This window comes from Nematostella vectensis, chromosome 1, assembly GCF_932526225.1.
Source record: "Nematostella vectensis chromosome 1, jaNemVect1.1, whole genome shotgun sequence".
In the NCBI taxonomy this organism is placed as follows: domain Eukaryota; kingdom Metazoa; phylum Cnidaria; class Anthozoa; order Actiniaria; family Edwardsiidae; genus Nematostella; species Nematostella vectensis.
This window is the reverse complement of record NC_064034.1, coordinates 13,939,679-13,960,128: the sequence shown is the minus strand read 5'-3', so window position 1 is coordinate 13,960,128 and position 20,450 is coordinate 13,939,679. Positions and strand designations below refer to the sequence as shown.

Here is a 20,450-nt window from a genome sequence, read left to right as displayed (position 1 = left end):
GAGGCCCCTCTTTATCTCCCCAGGGCGGGACCTGCCCAAAGTCGCCACAACACACTACCTGACACGGCCGCGTGGCGAGATACCCTAGGATGGCGCGTAGCACCCCAGTCTGTACCTCACAGCACTCGTCAATGATGAGTACTTCTGCAAGGCGGTCGAGTTTGTGCCCCAGCTCGGAAGGTCTCCACTCCTCTATGGGCTTCTCCGCTGGTATGCAAAGGGAGTGGTGGTAGGTTTGAGCGCGCCCCGCGCACGCAAGGCGCGGGTTGTTGCGATGGTCGTGGGCGAGGTCGTTCTCGGGGGTGAACACCACAACGTTGCGGCCGCGGAACATGCTCACCGCCCACTCGGTCTTTCCCGATCCTCCTTGGCCGGCTAGATACATTTTTGCGGAGGTTGCGTCCACTAGATCGCACGGCAGACTCGGCGCGGTGCTTGGTCCCCTAGCCAAGCCCCCCGACTTCTTCGGACCCCAAGCCGCTTCGGGTCGCCACTCGTACCAAGGCTTCTTGTGGCGCCACTCTCCATACCTCGGATTTCACTCCACGAGCTTTACACCACTGGGCACCGCCTTTGCGTATATGGCGTCTGTGCACACTCGGAGGACGTCTTCGCGAGGGATCCGCCTCAACATGCGTCGCAACGCTATGTTCGTGTATGCCAAGACGAAGGCCCTGATATGGTACCATTGTGAGCGCCGGACACCGTCTTTGTATTGGATCAGATAAGCCCCGTCGGCATGCTCGAAGTTAAGTAAGTGGTCGGTGCCCGCAAGGAGGTTTGTCAGATACGCGGCTTCTTCACGGTCGCGGACTACGATCGAGGACTCGTCGCCGTGTCGAGCGCACTTGCCTACGAAACGGACAGCGAGATCTTGACCCTGTGAGTCTTCGCCGCCGGGGCGGCGCGCGATGGAGTGGGGGTAACTTGGTGGAGTCCTTTTTTCCGACGCTATACAACACCTCCCTCGCCGCCGCCATGACGAGGTCACCCGAGTCTAACAGGTCCTTGAGCTCTGGCGGTGTCATCCAGCCCTCGTTTATCTCCAAGTGCTGCCCCACCCTCCCGGAAGTGTAGGGGTGGCAGGCCTCAGAGAACTCCCACTCGGTCAGCTGAATGGCCCCGGTTAGTTGAAGAACCTCGCTCAATGGCCGTCTCACAACATCCGCGATACGATACACGTTCGTAGGGAAGCCGTATTTCCGTACCAAATCAATGGCGTCCGAGGCGCCGCCGGAGAGGCTGTCCTCGCATCCTGGGTACGCCGCACGCATGTCGATGTGCGCATGAGGCTGCGCTATTCCACACTTTGGACTCAACCTGCGCCGCTCGCCTGACGTCCCTGTATTTAAGAGGCGTTGGCCTGATGTTCTCTCTTTGGGTCCACTTCTTGAAGCGATACCCTATTGCACCGCCCATCGAGTGCGTAGCTTCGGTGTACTCTTGGTAGGCTGGGTGATCATCAGGGAGCCATTGAGGATCATGTCCAGTCTCGTCTGTAAACGCCCTGTCGATAGCCGCTCCGTCCTGTCCCGATCGGTACAGTTTGCCTTCGTGCGTGACTATAACACGCCCACACAGCCAGATCCTCGTGCTTCTGGGGATCGCCCTGTTTATAAAGCGGATGAGCACCTCTCGCACCTTCGCCTCGCGCGAAGCGCTGCCTTCTCCTGGCATAACGAACGAAGCTCCCTCTCAGCCTCGAAGTCTAGGCCGTGGACGCTTGCGATCGCAGGTGGTTCAGTCGGAAGCTCCGCCCAGGCGTGGTTATTGTGGCAAGGGATGCGGATTTGTGCGTACCCCCTCTTGTACTTCCCCGAGTCCCACATAATGTTGCCCAAGGAGTCCACGGCTACAATCTTTATCTCGAGCTTCTTTTCCATCTCAAAGAGGTCTTCTTTGGTGCATCCCGTAGTGGCCAGCTTCTTGTCATATCGCTCGAGAATCTTGCCTCGTGTCTTGGTTAGACCAAGGGAGCGCGAGATGCCGCGATTCCTCAAGAAGTCGGCAACATAGCTCACAACACAGTTAGCGAAGGCGTCACTCCCCCCTCGCTCAAACATTGGCCCAGGCTCCCCATTTTGCTCAGGTAGAGGGCGAAGCTCGTATCTCACGTAGACGAGGTACTCTCGTCCTTTCTCCCTAATACCCGCACCGATGCCTTCCAGGGCGCCGACTGCGATTTGGTCTCCTCTTTTGACTAACGACCCACCAATCTTGTGCTCCGAGCGCCCTTCCTCCTCCGTGATTGGCGCCAACGGCTCTGCGGGGCCCTTACCAACGACCGTGAAGAATCCGTAACGCCGGTCGGGGTCTACCATCTCGAGCACCATCGGCAGCACTGCGTTTGCCCTCAGAGACTCTCGCTCGTGCAAGACCCACCAAACCGAGCCGTAGTCATTAATATCAGGCCCCCGCATAACCGGCTTTAGAGCAATGACACCTGCTCCACCAAGATCTCGTATCTCCTGGTAAACACCGGCGCTTACGTCTTGGCCCCTAAGAGTGGCATCCACGCTGGGGAACCGAAGATGGGCGCCGCCAACGAAGAGCGAATAGTACTTCTCGGGGTCTAAGCTCTCTGAGCCCCTTTGCTGCCGGGACGGCGGCAAAGGGTCGAACCCGCGCCGGACTTTCTCTGCCCACACTTTCGCCGGTACGAGCGGCTTAAGCAGCTTGTGTTTGACATCGTCGGGGATGTCCTCGTCCAGGATGTTCGCACCGCGGGCCACGGTGTCGGACAGGACGAGCGTTTGGGTATGCCCTGTGCCACCCAGTCTCTAATTGCCCGTACCGCGGGCTGTGATGCCAGACAGGACGAGTGCGAACCATTTCCGAGCGCGCCTCCCGACGCCACCCATCCTCTGCCCTTCACGATTCGCTCCGCAGGGGCGGCACAACCGCGTCTCCGACCGAGTTCCTATGCCGTAGATCCTGCACGGCACGGGGAGGGGGCTGCCCTTACGGAGCCTTTGGAGGTGCACCTTGCAGTAGGTGTCCATGCACCTCCGGCCGCACGTGTTTGCGTGGCCGACCTTTAGCCACCCGCAATAATCTTTTCCGCACTTCATCCTTCGAACGCTCGGTATACCACAGGACAGACGGATGTCTAATTGCAAGTCCTTTGGGGTTCGAACTGCATCATTGGAAAAATGCAGCCATGATACTTCATAACAGCTCCATTTATTAGAGTGCGAGTCACAAAGCCCTTAAAAACATATGTCATGAAGTACCAAGCTCAATTATCCAAGATGGCGGCTCGACCCAAATAAGACCTAAAGTGCTTGGCTGGAAACTTTCAGTAACAACCGAGGGGAAAGAGGAGGACGCCTTCGTAGATGGAGTCTTAAAATGTTCGACCGCCTCTCTGAAACTGTATTTCGGAAACAGGAGGCTTCTGTGGCAAACAAGGACTGCCATAAGATCGTAGACCTGTGGTCGGTGATCGAGCGTTCGATAAAAAGAACACACGACGGTATTCGTTCGAATCCCTCAATGGCATCGCCCTATCATCGCTGCTTTAGCAGAGAAATCCCGAGAGAAGTTCTAAGTCATAAAAACAAGCATAATTGAACGACCAAACTGGGGGATTGGGAGCAATTCAAGCACCGCGTGAGTAAAACTCAGGTTTAAACGCCACGCCAGCGGCTTTGAATTTACGGCCGAAAAACGGCTCCGTAGGTTGGCGGCCCTCCTCGTTTTCACGGTCCTAGCACACGTCCCCCGACATAGATTAATGATTGCTAATTACCCATCTACGCGGAGTGATTTACCCATCTGCGCGAAGTGGTCCCGACGTAGATTAAATTATTAATCTACGCGTCACCGAAAGTCCCCAGCCTGGAGTGGGGCTGGGAGGCACGGAGGGGCGATTCGCGCCTCCCACTCGCTTCACTGAAAGCGGGGCTGGGAGGCCCGGAGGGGCGATTCGCGCCCCCCACTAGTTTCACTCAAACCCCCTAGTCCCCCCCGTCCATTGATACGCCTAGGCAATAATGACTTTTTTATGCACTTATCTGCTCGACAACAATTTCTAGGGCACAGCCTACGCTTAACAAAACAAAAATGTTACAGGTTTTGAAGGATAGATTTCTTTTTTATTTATGCTTACTTGCATTTATTTGACATCCATGAAGTACTGCGGGTTACAAAACATAAATTCTCCAAGTGCAACCGTATTTCTAATTGTTCTGTATTCATTCAGGTATTTTCCAGAAGTTTGCCTTATAATACTGACAGTCTTGCATATCATTTTCTTTTCTACTTTCTTTCCCCGGCTCTTTAAATAAAATGAGTTGCTCCTACGCTCAAGTGAAGGTCTTTCCAACTAACTACTGCTTTATACTCTTTATCCAGAAATGAGGAAGCATATAGCGCGGACATGACTGGTATGTATTGCCGTTTTACTAACTAGGGAGGCAGATGGGGTATCACAATCAATAATATTTCCTAAACATTTGTTTTACGTTTACAGTAATCATGAACTAAACAGGCCAGGTGAGTTACTTGAAATTATGTCATGACCGGGCTATTATTTGCTTTAGAGCCTTGGTTTATTATCTTCATTAAGTCAGTTGTTTCAGTTATTGCTAGTCATATAAGTAACTTTAGCAATGATGACGTTAGGAGGACAACTAGGAAGACAAGAGCTCAAAAACCAGCCAACCTATACTACTCACCAGCGTATGGTATCATATTCTGGTATCATATTCTAGACTATATGATAAAGGATTCTGGTATGACTATATGACTGATTTTTTAACAAAAGGGGCTTTAGCAAAATACTCACCATCAACTTTTCGGTTAAGCTAAACCGGTCTGCAATGAGCACTGTAATGGCTTTTTTGGAATAAACTTGAAAATCGATTATTGTACAAGATAATACAATAGTTTAGCAGTTTTGATGACGCTGTTTATATTTTTGTCTTGCATTCTTTTGTAGGACTGGGGTTGTTTGTGACTGAGTCGAGCTCTTGGAGCGTTTTTTTAATTTTGTTTAGAAGCCAAGCCAGAATCTCGTGTACTCTTGGAAGTAGGGTGAGCCCCTATTGGGAAGATAGTAAGTGTGCAATGAGTATAGGGGCTCATTTTTATCACGAGAAAGGAAACTGGGATTGATTTGTGTTGCATCAGTTACGAAGGGTGACAACAGTTGTTGTAAGCCTTACTAACAGAAGGGGGGATGTCCTGGACATCGCCTAAGAAGTCAGCTGCTGAACGTATTGTGGAATCCGAGAGATGGGACACTGGCTCATTTGCAAACCTCAACAGGGGGAAGCTTGTAACTGATGTGTGTACATAAATAGTGTTTAGAAGAGACATTTTTGAGCAACTCTTAGCATCAATAACATCAAGCTGACTTGATGAATCAATTTTGTCAGAGCTCTTGAAGATGTGATCAGCTGTTGTAAGCTGGCTTCTTGAGAAGTATTATTACACAATGCCTTGATATAGGTAATCAATACTCGCAGACTTTGATTTAATAATACCCCACGTCACATATATCTAATAAGCCATGTTACACAAACTCATAAACCCTAAAACAAAAATATTTAAGAACAGTTAGGCTATGATTTTGAGTCTTGGCCAACCGAATTTCTAGTTCACATGCCATTAGGCAGTCCTTTTAGTTGTGTAGCTCTTACATGGAGCTTTACAAAGGCATTTCTTTTTTATCATTATTATTGTTATATCTAAAATGACAAAGTCTGTACTTTACTGTACTGTACCTTGCTCAGTGCGGATATTTTCACATGAGACCAGGCTAATACAATAGCTTCTATTCTGTACCAACTGTCTATCTAGTCTTTCAATAAGAAATGACCAACTTGTTTGCGGCCAGGAGGGAGGGGTGGGGGGTGTTGGGGCTCGGGGAGGGGGGAAGGTTTGGACATGCCTGGTCTCAAGTCCCTTAGGGATAGGAGAGACGCAGTTATAGCCTGCCATCTAACCATCTAATGCTTTAAGACCTCAGATAGGACACACACATAGGTTCAATGATTTTATTTCTGTAAAATATCAATGTGTGTGATTGTTGCTGGCGCTGACGGACCCAGCAATTCAGTCACTACTGCAATTGGTTTTAATAATCCAACATCTATCTGTCTGTCTGTCTGTCTGTCCGTCCGTCCGTCCGTCCGTCCCTAGATTCATCGTGGGTTCTTTTCGTAACCTTTTTTCAAAGTTGACCTTCTGTCATATACGACATACTTTTCGAACCATATTAAGGCGGTTGGCTAGATAAAATACATATTTTACGGCACTGATGACCGTATTAGCTTGCGTTAATATTTAAGGGCTTCAAGTCTTGACAAAGTCGAAAATGTTACTAAAAGGAACACTCTTCAGGTTTCTGAAATAGAATACTTAATCATGGGGATATATCCCCTTTACTAACATGCATACTGGCCACCAAGCTTCCTGAAACGTTTTAATTCGTGTTATAATTTAAAAGCTTTCAAGTCTAGTAGATGTACATGTACTCTATAGTCGACTTATCCTTATCAAATTTCGAAAAGTAGTAATATTTGGTTCCCTGCATAAAAACGTAATATCTCTTTAAATTCACAGTCTAATGCATTGTTATTTATATGTTATTTATAGGTTAGCGAGAGGAATAGCTGAGGATGGTGACCAACAATTTTGGGAATATTTGGTTGTGTTTTAACAAATTACGTGACTTTTTCGGAAAAAATTGATGTTACGCAAAAATCTCAAAACACAGTTTTTTTGGTTAATCTATCACATCCACGCAAAAATGCGATTTGAGCTCGTAACAACGGTGGCTATCGATCGTTTTCGATAGATTGCGTGGCTTTGTCATCTGTCGATGTAATATGAAAGAATGAAAGCAATACGGTCAAGCAGAAGAGAGTTTTAATTTTTTTCCTGAGTGCGTTCAAAATGCACGAATGTTACGAAAAGGAACATTTGCAGGGTGTGCGACAGAATACACAGAAATGAGTATTCAGTAGTTTTCGGATCACAATTTTCTTTTCTTTTCGTGTTGCATATTCTTTGGGAAGTGCAGTAAATCTGAATATTTAATGTAACAAAGTCTTTTCTTTTTTTATTCAAAGACTCTTGAGGTTACAAAAAGAAACATAGTGAAAATTGTGCGTTTTACTAATGCGAGAGTTCTTTCCTCAAAAAGTATATATTGGTCGATACTAATGCAAGCGTATTATCCTCGTCTTGTTAACCAGAGGGTATTTAAAACAGAAACAGAGGATATTTTCTGCAATAATTTGTAAAGCTTGATTGTAGCAACTCTTATGATTTTTTTTTTTAATTCCTTAAGATAGCCTCTTCTTAACAATTTGAAGCATCGACGTACTAAACATATCAGACTTTCAAGTCATCAAATGAACAAAGAAAATGATGCAATAAACAAGACGCATGCTCCTTACAGATACTCTAAGCGCGTTTTGTTTCTGAATAAAGAAGGCGCGTGGTACTTACGCAGATACTATTAGCGCGTGTCGTGCGGTTTATTTGGCGATATCAATGCAAAAGCTGACAAATATTTCACTCCAGTTAAAGAATGTAATCAAACGCCATCACATGCTAATAATATTTGTGACCGCGGGGGTATTTGAAAGAGCAATATAGTTGTTTTTCCAGCTTTTTCAACGATTCACATAGCAAGCATTTGATGCTAGACAATGATAAACTATTATGTTTATTCTGAGTTCTGCAAGGTTGTCTCTTCTTAACAATAAAGCATCGAAGCCCTTGAAAAGGGGGCTTAACATATGAGTTGTTCAAGTCATAAAATAAACAAATACAATAATACAAGAAATATTGCTTGCTCGATTAACAAATTGAAATGTTGTTTCTTGAAACGAGGTATCAACAAATGGCTTTTCTGGAAAACAGAAGCTGGAATACACAACTTACATTTAAGTCATAAAATCAACGCCATGATTGTAACAAAATGGCTTGTCAGCATGGTGACAGCCTAAAAGTCAGTGTTCTTAATGACGAGCAAATTTTTTCTTGTCTAGATCACGTTTAATCTTTCTGCGCTCTGTGCGAATCTTATCCACAAGTTGTCGTGGTGTAAAGCCGATGATCTCCCTCTTTGCCTCCTCGTCCCTCAAAACGATCTTTGTAGCTGTTCACTAATTTTCCCTTAGTGAGTGGGGTGTGCATGTTGTCATGTTGACTATGGGATTGGGCCTTGGGGGCTTTGTCAAGGTTAAGGTTGTACTTCACTAGCTCGAGATCATCACATGTCTTGCAGCCAATTATGGCAGGACCTGATACTTCAGTAACATTGAATGTTATTTCTTTAACTTGACCCTTGTGGTGCACATACAATTGACACTGCCCCAGGTTCGAGATTTCATGTCCACCGTAGGACATGATTTTGCAGCCAGGTTTCTCCAGCTGTCCTTTTTTTTTCGGGAAAAGGCACTCAATGTCCTTCTTTGCAATGACGTTGGGTTCTGCGCCAGTATCAATTCTACATACAATAGGGATGGTATTTTTGTGGTGTGGTTTGGAAGTTAACTGCAATTCCGTCGTTACGCGGTTGCGGTTTTCTAGCTGGAAGATGCTTTCAATTCCGCTTGGGCTATTTTCATTAGTGCTGGTTTCTGCCACTAGAGTTCCGAAGAAAACTCTTTCATCACAATTTTCATCACCAATTGAATGGACAAATTTTTTTGGAGGTGTAAAGCACATGTGCTGATAGTGTCCAGTTTTGTGGCAGGCAAAGCACTCTGAATCGATAGCTGGGCATTTCTGGCCCTTTTTGTGGGGTGTATTTCCACATCTTCCACAATTATCTGGTGTATGGTGCTGAGCGGATGCGCCATTTTCATCACCAGGCTTCTTGTTAGATCTATTTACTGGGTGGGTTTTACCTTTTCGTTGCTTTCTAGCTTTGTTGTTGTTCTGGGTGGAGTTTACCTCTCTCTGATTCTGGGGGTTGCTCATGTCGTTCATTTGTAGCCGTGTCGCCTCCTCAGTGTGGGCGATTTCCCTGGCTCTCTTGAAGGAGAGGGAATTTCCTTTTGGCGATGCACTTCTTTTGTACCGCGTCGGAGTCGGCTCCAAAAACAAGAGAATCTCGCATTAGCTCATCGTGTAAGTCGGTGGGAAAACCACTATTCTGGATAAGTAGTTTGCCTCAGTAAGGAATTCGTCTAGCGGCCTGTTGTTTTGCTTCAGGGATCTTAGGTAAAATCGATTTAGTAAGTGGTTGGATTGTGGTTTCACCTGCTCTTCGAAACGCTTCCAATATTCGGCCAATTTGTTCGCCTCTTCTGTGCTCAAATTCCATGTATTAAACAAGTCAAGGCCATAATCTCCCGTCCAGAGGAGTAAATATCTACACTTCTGTTCCTCCGACCTCTGTTTTAGCGGCCCGTCAAATAATAATTCACATTTCTGGCGAAAACGTTTGAACTTCAATTCAATGTCGGGGCTCGTGGTCCAGTCTATTTTGGGAGTTTTAAATCCGATTTTCCTCCGACCTCTGTTTTAGCGGCCCGTCAAATAATAATTCACATTTCTGGCGAAAACGTTTGAACTTCAATTCAATGTCGGGGCTCGTGGTCCAGTCTATTTTGGGAGTTTTAAATCCGATCAAATCGCTCATTTCGCTGGCTTATACCAAAGAACAATTGGAATAAACTCACGTTTTTCTTTCTCCTTCCAGTCTGTGACTTCTAGAAGATCCCGCTACTGAAAGCCATGTCGAGTTTAGGAGTTTCAAATCCGATCAAATCGCTCATTTCGCTAGCTTGTACCAAAGAACAATTGGAATAAACTCACGTTTTTCTTTCTCCTTCCAGTCTGTGACTTCTAGAAGATCCCGCTACTGACAGCCATGTCGTGTTTCATGAACTGCAGGGTTTATTATGATACTCGTGCGAGTCGTACAAGTTGTACACAAGTATAAAGCTACATGCATAAATTAACATAATGAATAACTATGGCGCGAAAGTCACGCAATACATGTCAGTCACTGGTTGTGTTACAGATTGCTTATTGTTTCATTTTTTGTAAATGTTTTCACAATGATGGAAAAATAAACTGCAGGAAAATTAGGAAAATTTAGGAAAGTTAGGAAAATTTAGGTTAACTTTGTTATCGAATAGTTACACAAAATAGCTGTATAGGTAAAATGTGTCATGAACTACAGAAATAACACACCAATTTAGTATATTCAACATATACATAAACCAAGATGTGTTGTAATGCATTATGATGAAAGTATTTTGTAAAGATAAAGATACACATTTTAGGAACCTGGGCATATGGAGAGGGGCTATTATTTTATAGTAGGTCCTAACCTGGCTTAATGTCTATTTCAGATTTAGATTTCTGGAGCACATAGCCATGAATTGTCAAGTGGGTGTGCCCTGACATAGATATCATGCAAAAAGCAGAAAATTTATGTCTCATAATAAAGATGATGTACACACACCCTAAAGACATGTTGTAGTATTGTAGTTCAAGTGGATATGAGCTGAATGCTCCACCCAAAATCCTACACAGGACACTAGAACATTGTTTGGGTGAGGCGTGAGCGATGATTCAAAGAGGGGCATTTTAATTTGAAGCTGTATATCAATGCTTCATGTCTATGCCAAATATCTTCATATCATATCAGGGCTGCATCGCAAACACTAGCATACTGTCTCTGTGATCAGTTGATCCTAGGCCATGAAGCATCATTCTGAACAGTATAGACAATATAATGATTCTATTGTAGTCTTTATTTATACATGACATTTCAAAATTACGAGGAAAGATACATACAAATCTTACCTTATTTTGACATTGTATTTCACCACACTTCCAGATGACATAGTGAGTTTATCCACTTCATGGAGTCACCGCAAACACATTGCAACTGCACGCTGGCAGTGCCCCTGTCTACAAAATGCAATGCTTTCGGGTCAAAACAAAGACTACAACACTTTCCTTTCGTTTTTTTCTAATAAAACAGACTTAGTGAATACATAAATTCATTGAACTGGCTTCCTGGGATTTAATCGAAAGCTATTTAAAAGGACTGAAGAGCTGAGTGGAGGAAGGAACTTCAGCGTGAATAAGTAAGTTATAAGTACATATCAGTTGTTGATTACTCGATGTTCGCGTGAGTAGTGCTCTGTGTCGTTGAGGTTTCCTTTGATGAACCAGGACGGGATTTGCAATCTTGTTGTTGATCCTTTATTCTCTCAAGTCGACCTTCGTCTCCTGTAGAAAGCTCTATGTTGAATAGGGTGCTTCGGTCTCAAAAAGGATTTCGCCACCATTGCAAATGGCCGTTGCACTGCTTATACATTGACTGAAAGACCGAACTTCTGGCTTTGGTCTCTATATTTGGGGGTTGTTTTGCGGCTGTTCTTTTAGTTGAATCTGCTATCCACAATAACAAACTGAGGGAGGCTCGGAGGAAGGAAAAGAGTGAGACTGCAGCAAAAGGACTGATTGACACTGGGAAAATGGCGCGAATTTCAAAAACAGCCTCCATTCACAACAAAAAAGACGGAAAATACCGTAATTATACAGCCTGTCGAAGACAAAAAATACTATACATGCAACAAAAACCACAATTATTAAATTAGAGCTTTATTGACTAATAAAAAGTTTTTTTCATTATGCTTTATTCGAGCTTTAATTCCCTCCTTTGATAACGCTACCAGACGCCATGTTGGATACTGATTAGTATGCAAAAAGGGGGCGGAGCGTTCCCTTTTATACCGCGCGTTCGTGTTTAAAGCCATGATGGGATGTTGATGTTGTTGTTTTTTTTATTATACCTAGTTCCTAACTAGTAATTCAGCTAGTTTGTTCATACATTATCCCATAAAAAGGATAGAAATTGTGCGGTTGATTGTTCGTAAACAAACGTCGGGGGGGACTGGGGGCTTTCAGTGAAACGAGTGGGGGGCGCGAATCGCCCCTCCGACCCCCCCAGCCCCGGGCCAGGCTGGGGGCTTTCAGTGGCACCGAAACGCGTTTCGCGTAGATTAATAATTGCTAATAATTAATCTGCGTCGGGACCACTTCGCGTAGATGGATAATTAGCAAAAGTAAGTCTAGGCAAAACACACTCCACGTAGATGAATAATTAGCAATGGTTAGCAATCATTAATCCGCTGTCTATCGACAGCAGCGGGACTGGGCCCTTTCATAGAAACGAGTGGGAACCTTGCAATTGGACCCCCGTCTGTCCTGTGGTATACCGAGTGTTCGAACGATGAAGTGCGGAAAAGATTACTGCGGGTGGCTAAAGGTCGGCCATGCAAACACGTGCGGCCAGAGGTGCATGGACACCTACTACAAGGTGCACCTACAAAGGCTCCGTAAGGGCAGCCCCCTCCCCGTGCAGTGCAGGATCTGCGGCATAGGGACGCAGTCGGAGACGCGGTTGTGCCGCCCCTGCGGAACGAATCGTGAAGGGCAGAGAATGCGCGGCATCGAGAGGCGCGCTCGAAAATGGTTCGCACTCGTCCTGTCTGACATCGCAGCCCGCGATACGGGCAATTAGAGATTGGGTGGCACAAGACGTACCCAAACACTCGTCCTGTCTGACGTCGCAACCCAAACACTCGTCCTGTCTGACATCGCAGCCCGCGATACGGGCAATTAGAGACTGGGTGGCACAAGGCATACCCAAACACTCGTCCCGCCGGCTTTGATACGGGCAATTAGAGACTAGGTGGCACAAGGCATACCCAAACACTCGTCCCGCCGGCTGTGATACGGGCAATTAGAGACTAGGTAGCACAAGGCATACCCAAACACTCGCCCCGCCGGCTGTGATACGGGCAATTAGAGACTGGGTGGCACAAGGTATACCCAAACATGGACGCTTATATAGAGGAGATTCTCAATAGCATGCCTGACAAGGAGGCGCCCGCCGTACTGGCAGGGCTGGTCCAGCGCAAGCTGCTTAAGCCGCTCATGCCGGCGAGCTCGCGGCCAGAGGAAGTCTGTCGCGAGTTCGACCCATTGCTGCTGGAACGGCGGCAAGAGGGCCCAGAGGGCTTACACCCCGATGAGTACTATTCTCTCTTCGTCGGCGGCGCCCATCTTCGGTTCCCAAGCGTGGATGCCACTCTTCGGGGCCAAGACATAAGCGCCGGTGTTTACCAGGAGATACAAGATCTTGGTGGAGCAGGTGTCATTGCTCTAAAGCCGGTTATGCGGGGTCTGATATTAATGACGACGGCTCGGTGTGGTGGGTCTCGCACGAGCGAGAGTCTCTGAGGGCAAACGCAGTGCTGTCGATGGTGCTCGAGATGGTAGACCCCGACCGGCGTTACGGACTCTTCACGGTCGTTGGTAAGGCCCCCGCAGAGCCATTGGCGCCAATCACGGAGGAGGGAGGGCGCTCGGAGCACAAGATTGGTGGGTCATTAGTCAAAAGAGGGGACCAAATCGCAGTCGGCGCCCTGGAGGGCATCGATGCGGGTATTTGGGAGAAAGGACGAGAGTACCTCGTCTACGTGAGATACGAGCTTCGCCCTTAAGCTGAGCAAAATGGGGAGCCTGGGCCAATGTTTGAGCAAGAGGGGAGTGACGCCTTCGCTAACTGTGTTGTGAGCTATGTTGCCGACTTCTTGAGGAATCGCGGCACCTATCGCTCCCTTGGTCTAACCAAGACACGAGGCAAGATCCTCGAGCGATATGACAAGAAGCTGGCCCACTACGGGATGCACCAAAGAAGACCTCTTTGAGATGGAAAAGAAGCTCGAGATAAAGCTGGTAGCCGTGGACGCCCTGGGCAACGTTATGTGGGACTCGGGGAAGTACAAGACGGGGTACACACAAATCCGCATCCCTTGCCACAATAACCACGCCTGGGCGGAGCTTCCGACTGAACCACCTGCGATCGCGAGCGTCCACGGCCTAGACTTCGAGGCTGAGGGGGAGCTTCGTTCGTTATGTCAGGAGAAGGCTCTAACCAGTGCCGCCACAAAAACGCGCGAGGCAAAAGTGAGGGAGGTGCTCATTCGCTTCATAAACAGGGCGATCCCCAGAAGCACGAGGGTCTGGCTGTGTGGGAGTGTTATTGTCACGCACGAAGGCAAACTGTATCGACTGTACCCTGCTATCGACAGGGCGTTTACAGACGAGACAGGATATGATCCTCAATGGCTTCCTGATGACCACCCGCACACGATGGGCGGTGCAATAGGGTATCGCTTCAAGAAGTGGACCCAAAGAGAGAACATCAGGCCAACGCCTCTTAAATACAGGGACGTCTGGCGAGCGGCGCAGGTTGAGTCCAAAGTGTGGAATAGCAAGGAAAACTTAGGGGCGCAGCCTACGGCGCAAATCGACATGCGTGCGGCGTACCTAGGACGCGAGGACAGTGTCTTCAGCGACGCCTCGGACGCCATTGATTTGGTACGGAAATACGGCTTCCCTTCGAACGTCCCCGGCGGCGAAGACTCGCAGTACCCTGAGGGTCGAGATCTCGCTGTCCGTTTCGTAGGCAAGTGCGCTCGCCATGGCGACGAGTCCTCGATCGTATTCCGCGACCGTGAAGAAGCCGCGTATCTGACAAACCTCCTTGCGGGCACCGACCACTTACTTAACTTCGAGCATGCCGACGGAGCTCATCTGATCCAATACAAAGACGGTGTCCGGCGTTCACAATGGTACCATATCAGGGCCTTCGTCTTGGCGTACACAAACATAGCGTTGCGACGCATGTTGAGGCGGATCCCTCGCGAAGGCGTCCTCCGAGTGTGCACAGATGCCATAAACGCAAAGGCGGTGCCCAGTGGTGTAAAGCTCGTGTAGCGAAATCCGGGGTATGGAGAGTGGCGCCACAAGAAGCCTGGGTACGAGAGGCGACCCGAAGCGGCTTGGAGTCCGAAGAAGTTGGGGAGCTTGGCTAGGGAGCCAAGCACTGCGCCGAGTCTGCCGTACGATCTAGTGGCCGCAACCTCTGCAAAGATGTATCTAGCCAGCCAAGGAGGATCGGGGAAGACCGAGTGGGCGGTGAGCATTTTCCGCGGCCGCAACGTTGTGGTGCTCACCCCCGCGAACGACCTCGCCCACGACCATCGCAACAACCCGCGCCTCGCGGTGAAGGCTCAAACCTACCACCACTACCTCTGCATACCAGCGGAGAAGCCCATAGAGGAGTGGAGACCTTCCGAGCTGGGGCACAAACTCGACCGTCTCGCAGAAGTAATCATCATTGACGAGTGCTGTTAGGTACAGACTAAAGTGCTACGCGCCATCCTAGGGTATCTCGCCACGCGGCCGTGTCAGGTAGTGTGTTGTGGCGACTATGGGCAGGTCCCGCCCTGGGGACATAAAGAGGGGCCTTACGATATGCTCAAGGAGTAGGCACAAGGGAACATCCGCTGGTTCGAGTCCGACTACCGCAGCCTGTGTGAAGACTGCGGAAAGCCGTACAGTATACGCGACTTCGGCTCTGCCGCGCCCTCCTCCAGGCTCCACGACATAAAGGGCCGGATTTGGTGTCAGCCAGATTCCCAACAGCTTGAGGTGTTTCGAGAGGAGTGGGATGGGGTGGCGTTCGACGCGGCGATCGAGCAGGCCCACCCAAGCGATATGTGGGTGTGCTCGACCAACAAGATGGGGGCTCTTGTTCAGCAGCGATTGGTAGAGCACCACAGGAAAAACTAACCCCGATTGCCAGCAACTATCCGCTTTGACCCCGATCCTAGCGTCGCGCATCGCTATCGCAAGCAAGGGCGGCCGGTGCCCGTGCCAGGCAAAAGGGGTGAGAAGGTCGACGCGTAAAAAGGCACGGTAGTCGAGGTTCCTCTCGACGCGGTTCTTAACGGGCTTCCCCTCGAGTGGAAATACGCGGGCTGGGGTACAGTCCACCGGGTGCAGGTCAAGACTATCCAGACTCCAAGACGTTTGTTTATCATAGACCACAGCTTAGAGGGCTGGATCACGAATGCTGTATACACCGGCATCTCCCGCGTGCGGCCCGCCGACCAGATAGTCCGCGTGATCCCCCCCCCCCCCCCCCCCGATAACACCCCCGGTGCCTTGGTTCCCACAGGACTGCAGTCTACGCCCAGTGAAGAGCTCATTATAGCGCGAATCAAGCGATACGCTATAGACGACAGGCAAAAGGTTCGCACAAAGTACACGGGACCGCACCACGTTCTGACGGTAGACCACGTATTCGGCATGATTGCTCACGCGGAAAAGAAGTGCACGGTCTGTGGCACTCAGCTTCTGCTTCAGGGGTACACCAAGAGTCATCCCCAATGCTTCAGTATCGACCGGCTGGACGACAGTCAGGGTCACTACAAGTGGAATGTCAGACTCCTGTGCCTTAGCTGCAATAGAAGGCACAAGCGCTGATCACGCTAGCGTGACGCTACGCAACTGAGAACGCGTGAAGCAGTGCTTAGAGTACGCCGTGTAACACAACACTGGCTGTCCGGGCTCCATGACTCTCTTTAGTATTGGGTATGCCTTGCTTGTCCACCACGGCTCCGTCGCTCGCCGTCGGCCCTTGTCCTGAAGGTCTTCCTCGTTTACGGCGATGTACACCTCCGTTCCGACCTCTAAGGGGGGCTTTTCGGCTTTGAGAGGCACGCGCCTCAGCTTTATGGCGTCTTTAGGCGCAAAGCCAGTCATGCGAATCTTCGTTGCGTTTATGTCCGAGATGACGATTGGCAAAGCAGTAACCCACTCGCGGTTTGTCTCGCCGGATGCAAGCTCCTTCGAGTACTGCGCACGAAATAGGCGCTGTGCCAGCCAGCGATGGAAAGACTCGGCGAAAGCTTGGCTCCTGTGGTGCCCTGGCTCAGCCCGTCTGACCTCCACCCCGTGGTCTGTTAGGAGCTTTGTGGTAGCAGCCTTGAACTCCGTGCCGTCATCAACCATGACGACTTTAGGCCATGTGAGAGCCCTCTGCATAGATATCGTGAAGCAACGTCAACGACAGTCAGGGCATACTTGTACCTGCGGTCGGTTGGCAAGAATAGCAGGTCCGACTAGTGGATACGGTTTGGTATCTGCTCCGAGAAGTGGGCGAAGGTAGTCGGAGGAGGGGGTGTCTGTGTGTAGCCCCCGACGGGCTGCGAGCTTACCCACTTGCGCACTCGATCTATGGAGGCTGAGCCCTTGGGAAGTTTGGCATGCAGAGAAGTCACTCCCTGGAAGCCGCCTCTGGCGTAGTATATTGGACGAAGGAACGCATCAAGTTCTTCGTCGGACATGCGCTTCGCCGCCATTACGTGTCGGCTATAATGTGCTGCGATACATTGCAACAGGTGTATCAGTCTCCAACAGGCGGTTGCCGTCTGCTCGGGTAGTGCCAAGGCGGTCTTTCTGAGGTCGGTAGGCCCTCGGAGAACGGCATTGGCGAACCTCTTAGCGCACTCCCTGTCTGCGCGCCACAGCTCGAGTCTTTAGTTAGCAATGTCACCAAAGCTACGACACCTTCGGTGTCACCCACCCATCGACCGCACTTTCAGTATCACTCGCTTAGCAGCGGCTGCTACCTCGTGCATAGCACTCCACAGCTGGTCTGCAATCATCTTATACGTATACGCGCAGTATGGAAAAAGGCCACCTAGACGCAGCGCTAGAACGGCAGCTGCATCACAGCAAGCGGCTAGCTGTGTAGCCGATGGCGAGAGCGCCGGTGCTAATGTACGCCAACTTGGCGTTTTTCTGCGTTTTGCTGGGGATGTAGTAGTCGGACAGCTCAGAAGCCCGCATCGACTCCAGGGAGTGTTTTGGCCGGGTCTGGTTGTAGAGTTTGAGAGCGTAGTCAGTGTCGGTGAAGTTTTGCTTTGCGAGGGCCCCTCTCTGGCGACTTTGAGCTTGCCAATCGAGGATTTTCTGTCGCCGCTGTTGGTAGCGTCCATAGTCTTGTTGGTATTTCTCTAGGGCCTTGTCGTGCCTCTCCTTCTCAGCTAAGGCAGGGCTCTCATCGTTCGACAGGAGCTTTGCGAGGTAGTTGCCACCAACGAATGCAGTCGCGTTTAGGACGGCGCCACCAACCAAAATCGCGATGGAGGCCATCGAGTAGTGTGTGATGCTGTGTGTACGTGTTCATACATGAACACGAGTCTAATACGTGGCCTACACATGTAGTAGTGTGCCACAGTACACTACTACATGGACAGGATCTTCTGGTCCTCAAGGTAACCCTCCAAAGCGACAGCACCTGCAACGGCGGCAGTCATTTTTGCGTAGTTCATGGCGTTCGCGGAGGGGTCTTTGGTGAAGTCTTCGCGCAAGACCTTGCGCCCAACCCAGCCGATACCGGCGACGAGGCCGGTTATGACTGCGGCGTCGGTGATGGTCTTTGTAATCTTGCTTTGCTGCGTCGTCGACATTGCACTGCAAGGAATTGGGTGGGGCCCTTGTGTTTAAATGTCTGCTTACTCCATGGCTAACAGTCAAGATTTGCACTGTCCGGGAGCGCGAAGCGCTGTCGCCGGAACGGCAAGCGGTCGATCCTTGGTCTGTTGTGCGGTCGCCAGCGGCGGCCTTGCGGGCGGAGTCACGTCTTCGGCAACTACAAGTGGATCGGTAGCTCGCTGGTTAACAGCTGGTGTACGAGTGAACGCGGCAGCTAGCTCCCGCCTGCGTTTGTAGAGGCCGATAAATGACACTAGAAGACCAGCGACCCCGATAACCGAGCTAGCCGAACAAGCAGAGTTGCTTTCCGGGACTGGTGTGTGTATGCGCGCGCGCAAGCCCTCGCGTCCCTGCGGCTCGCTAGCGACCGGCGACCCAACGTGTTGCACGACACGAAGTGTCTCTTTCTTCGCTCTGTTAAGTCGGTTCCACTCTGCCAAGCGCCTTCCAGCTTTGACTCGCACAGGGTATTTAGGTCGGGTCGCGGGTGGTTCGGGGCTCGTGATTCTCTCCGCCAACGCCGAAGGCGTACGTGCAGGTTCATGAGCAGCTTGTTCCGCAGCTTGTTTGTCAGGTTCCGCGAGATGCTGGGCACTAGTACTTCCTTTAGGTTCCTCCATTTGTGATGCAACTACTTGGTTGCTGAAGAAGTGGCAAGCTCTCAAATGAACGTCTGCTCTGGGATGGCAGACTCGCCACTGTGCGTTAGCGGGCAAACCACTGGTGAGTCCGCGACTGCTAACTCGTCTTGACACCGCGTGTCAGCGCTTGCCGTTCCGGCGGTGTTCACATGACGTGCTACGTGTAACGCCCCGACGGCTAAAGCCATCAAACGACCGCAGCGTAGAGACATGCTTCCGCACAATGTGCGGAGCTCGTTGTTGATGATGTAGTCGGACACTAGGTCATTGTGAAGATCGACCACACTGTCTACTAAGGGGAACCAGATCTGGCGATCATACATTGGGATGGGTAAAATACGATGTTTGACAATATTTCAACACATTTAGATAACGGGCCCCTGTTTTCTGTGTCGTCAATGTTAGAATAACTAGGTAATTGCTTTCAAAGGGACAAGGATAGCTCCCTATAAAAAAAACATCAATTGTTCTCTATAGAACAACACATTTACAATCTTATTTTAATTTTTTTTAATGACTTTGGCGGGGTGCATATATTTTGTGCAAATATTACTCTTTTAATGTTTTCCTAAGGAATGGCTGTTCATACACTGAAGTATGGGATTAAGTTTGAGATATCTTTTAAATTTTTCTTTTCATCTAGGAATAAAACAAGCAGGCCACACTGTTGATGAGGCCCATCCCTTTTTTGACACTCTAAAGGTAGGTAGAAATTTGTTTTCCATTTACACATGGATTGGAAATAGCTTCACTTCACTTAATTTTTGCTTGGATTTCAAATCGTCGCTTACACACTTAGGCCCAGTCTCGGCCTCTCTACATTCTTCCTTCTCATCCCCTTCGTTTTAAGATATACGCTATAAGATTATTTGTAAAGTTAAAATTATTTGTATCAGACATGATAGCAAGGGCAGCAGAACGAAAAATCAACCTAAGAAAATACAGCGATGATAAAGTAAGTTTAGCAACATCTTAGTGTATTTTTGCCATTACACTTGGAAGTTATGGCCAGCCAGTGTTATCAGAATATGATTATTTTAACCGCTGTGTACTGATAGGTTGGTGTTTCATTAGATGAAACGGTAAAGGAGCAAGATCTAGATGACTTACTGTGGGTGTTTGGCTGTGATTCGAAAGCAGTAAGTTTCTAAGACATAGCATAGCCTATTCGTAATATTACTTCTTAGAAATAATCATTTTATAAATAATTTGAATCACAGTCTGACTAGATCCGTTTAGAGGTTGATATGAAACCTCAAACAGTGAGACAAAAGTGTCATTAGAAGTGTTATCATGTTTATATCCATTTTTTTTTTCAGGCTGAAGTCGGTACACATTTAGCTGAAGTTCCCCATAAAAGCCTACTCAATAGCCCCTTTAAAAGGCTTAGCAGCTTCTTGACCCATCCAGTTTTTAACACACATCATGCAGAAAACTAACGTTGTGCGTTACATGAAGCTGCTG

At 48.7% G+C, this 20,450-nt stretch overlaps 1 protein-coding gene and 2 long non-coding RNA genes across 3 annotated transcripts; 1 reads left to right on the top strand and 2 right to left on the bottom strand.

Moving 5' to 3' along the window:
* The first annotated feature begins 3,252 nt into the window (after positions 1–3,252).
* LOC116612856 lies at positions 3,253–5,789 on the top strand. Its single transcript, XR_004294011.2, has 3 exons — positions 3,253–3,612; positions 4,357–4,388; positions 4,475–5,789. It is a non-coding gene; the product is annotated as an uncharacterized LOC116612856 (long non-coding RNA).
* A 1,876-nt stretch (positions 5,790–7,665) lies between these two features.
* On the bottom strand, positions 7,666–9,044 carry LOC125561742. Its single transcript, XM_048725906.1, has 2 exons — positions 8,871–9,044; positions 7,666–8,606 (listed from the first exon to the last, which is right to left on the bottom strand). Exons 1-2 carry the CDS (start codon positions 8,950–8,952, stop codon positions 8,041–8,043), a joined length of 648 nt encoding a protein of 215 aa, XP_048581863.1. The 5' UTR covers positions 8,953–9,044; the 3' UTR covers positions 7,666–8,040.
* A 128-nt stretch (positions 9,045–9,172) lies between these two features.
* LOC125561746 lies at positions 9,173–10,059 on the bottom strand. Its single transcript, XR_007307465.1, has 2 exons — positions 9,483–10,059; positions 9,173–9,358 (listed from the first exon to the last, which is right to left on the bottom strand). It is a non-coding gene; the product is annotated as an uncharacterized LOC125561746 (long non-coding RNA).
* Positions 10,060–20,450: the final 10,391 nt, after the last annotated feature.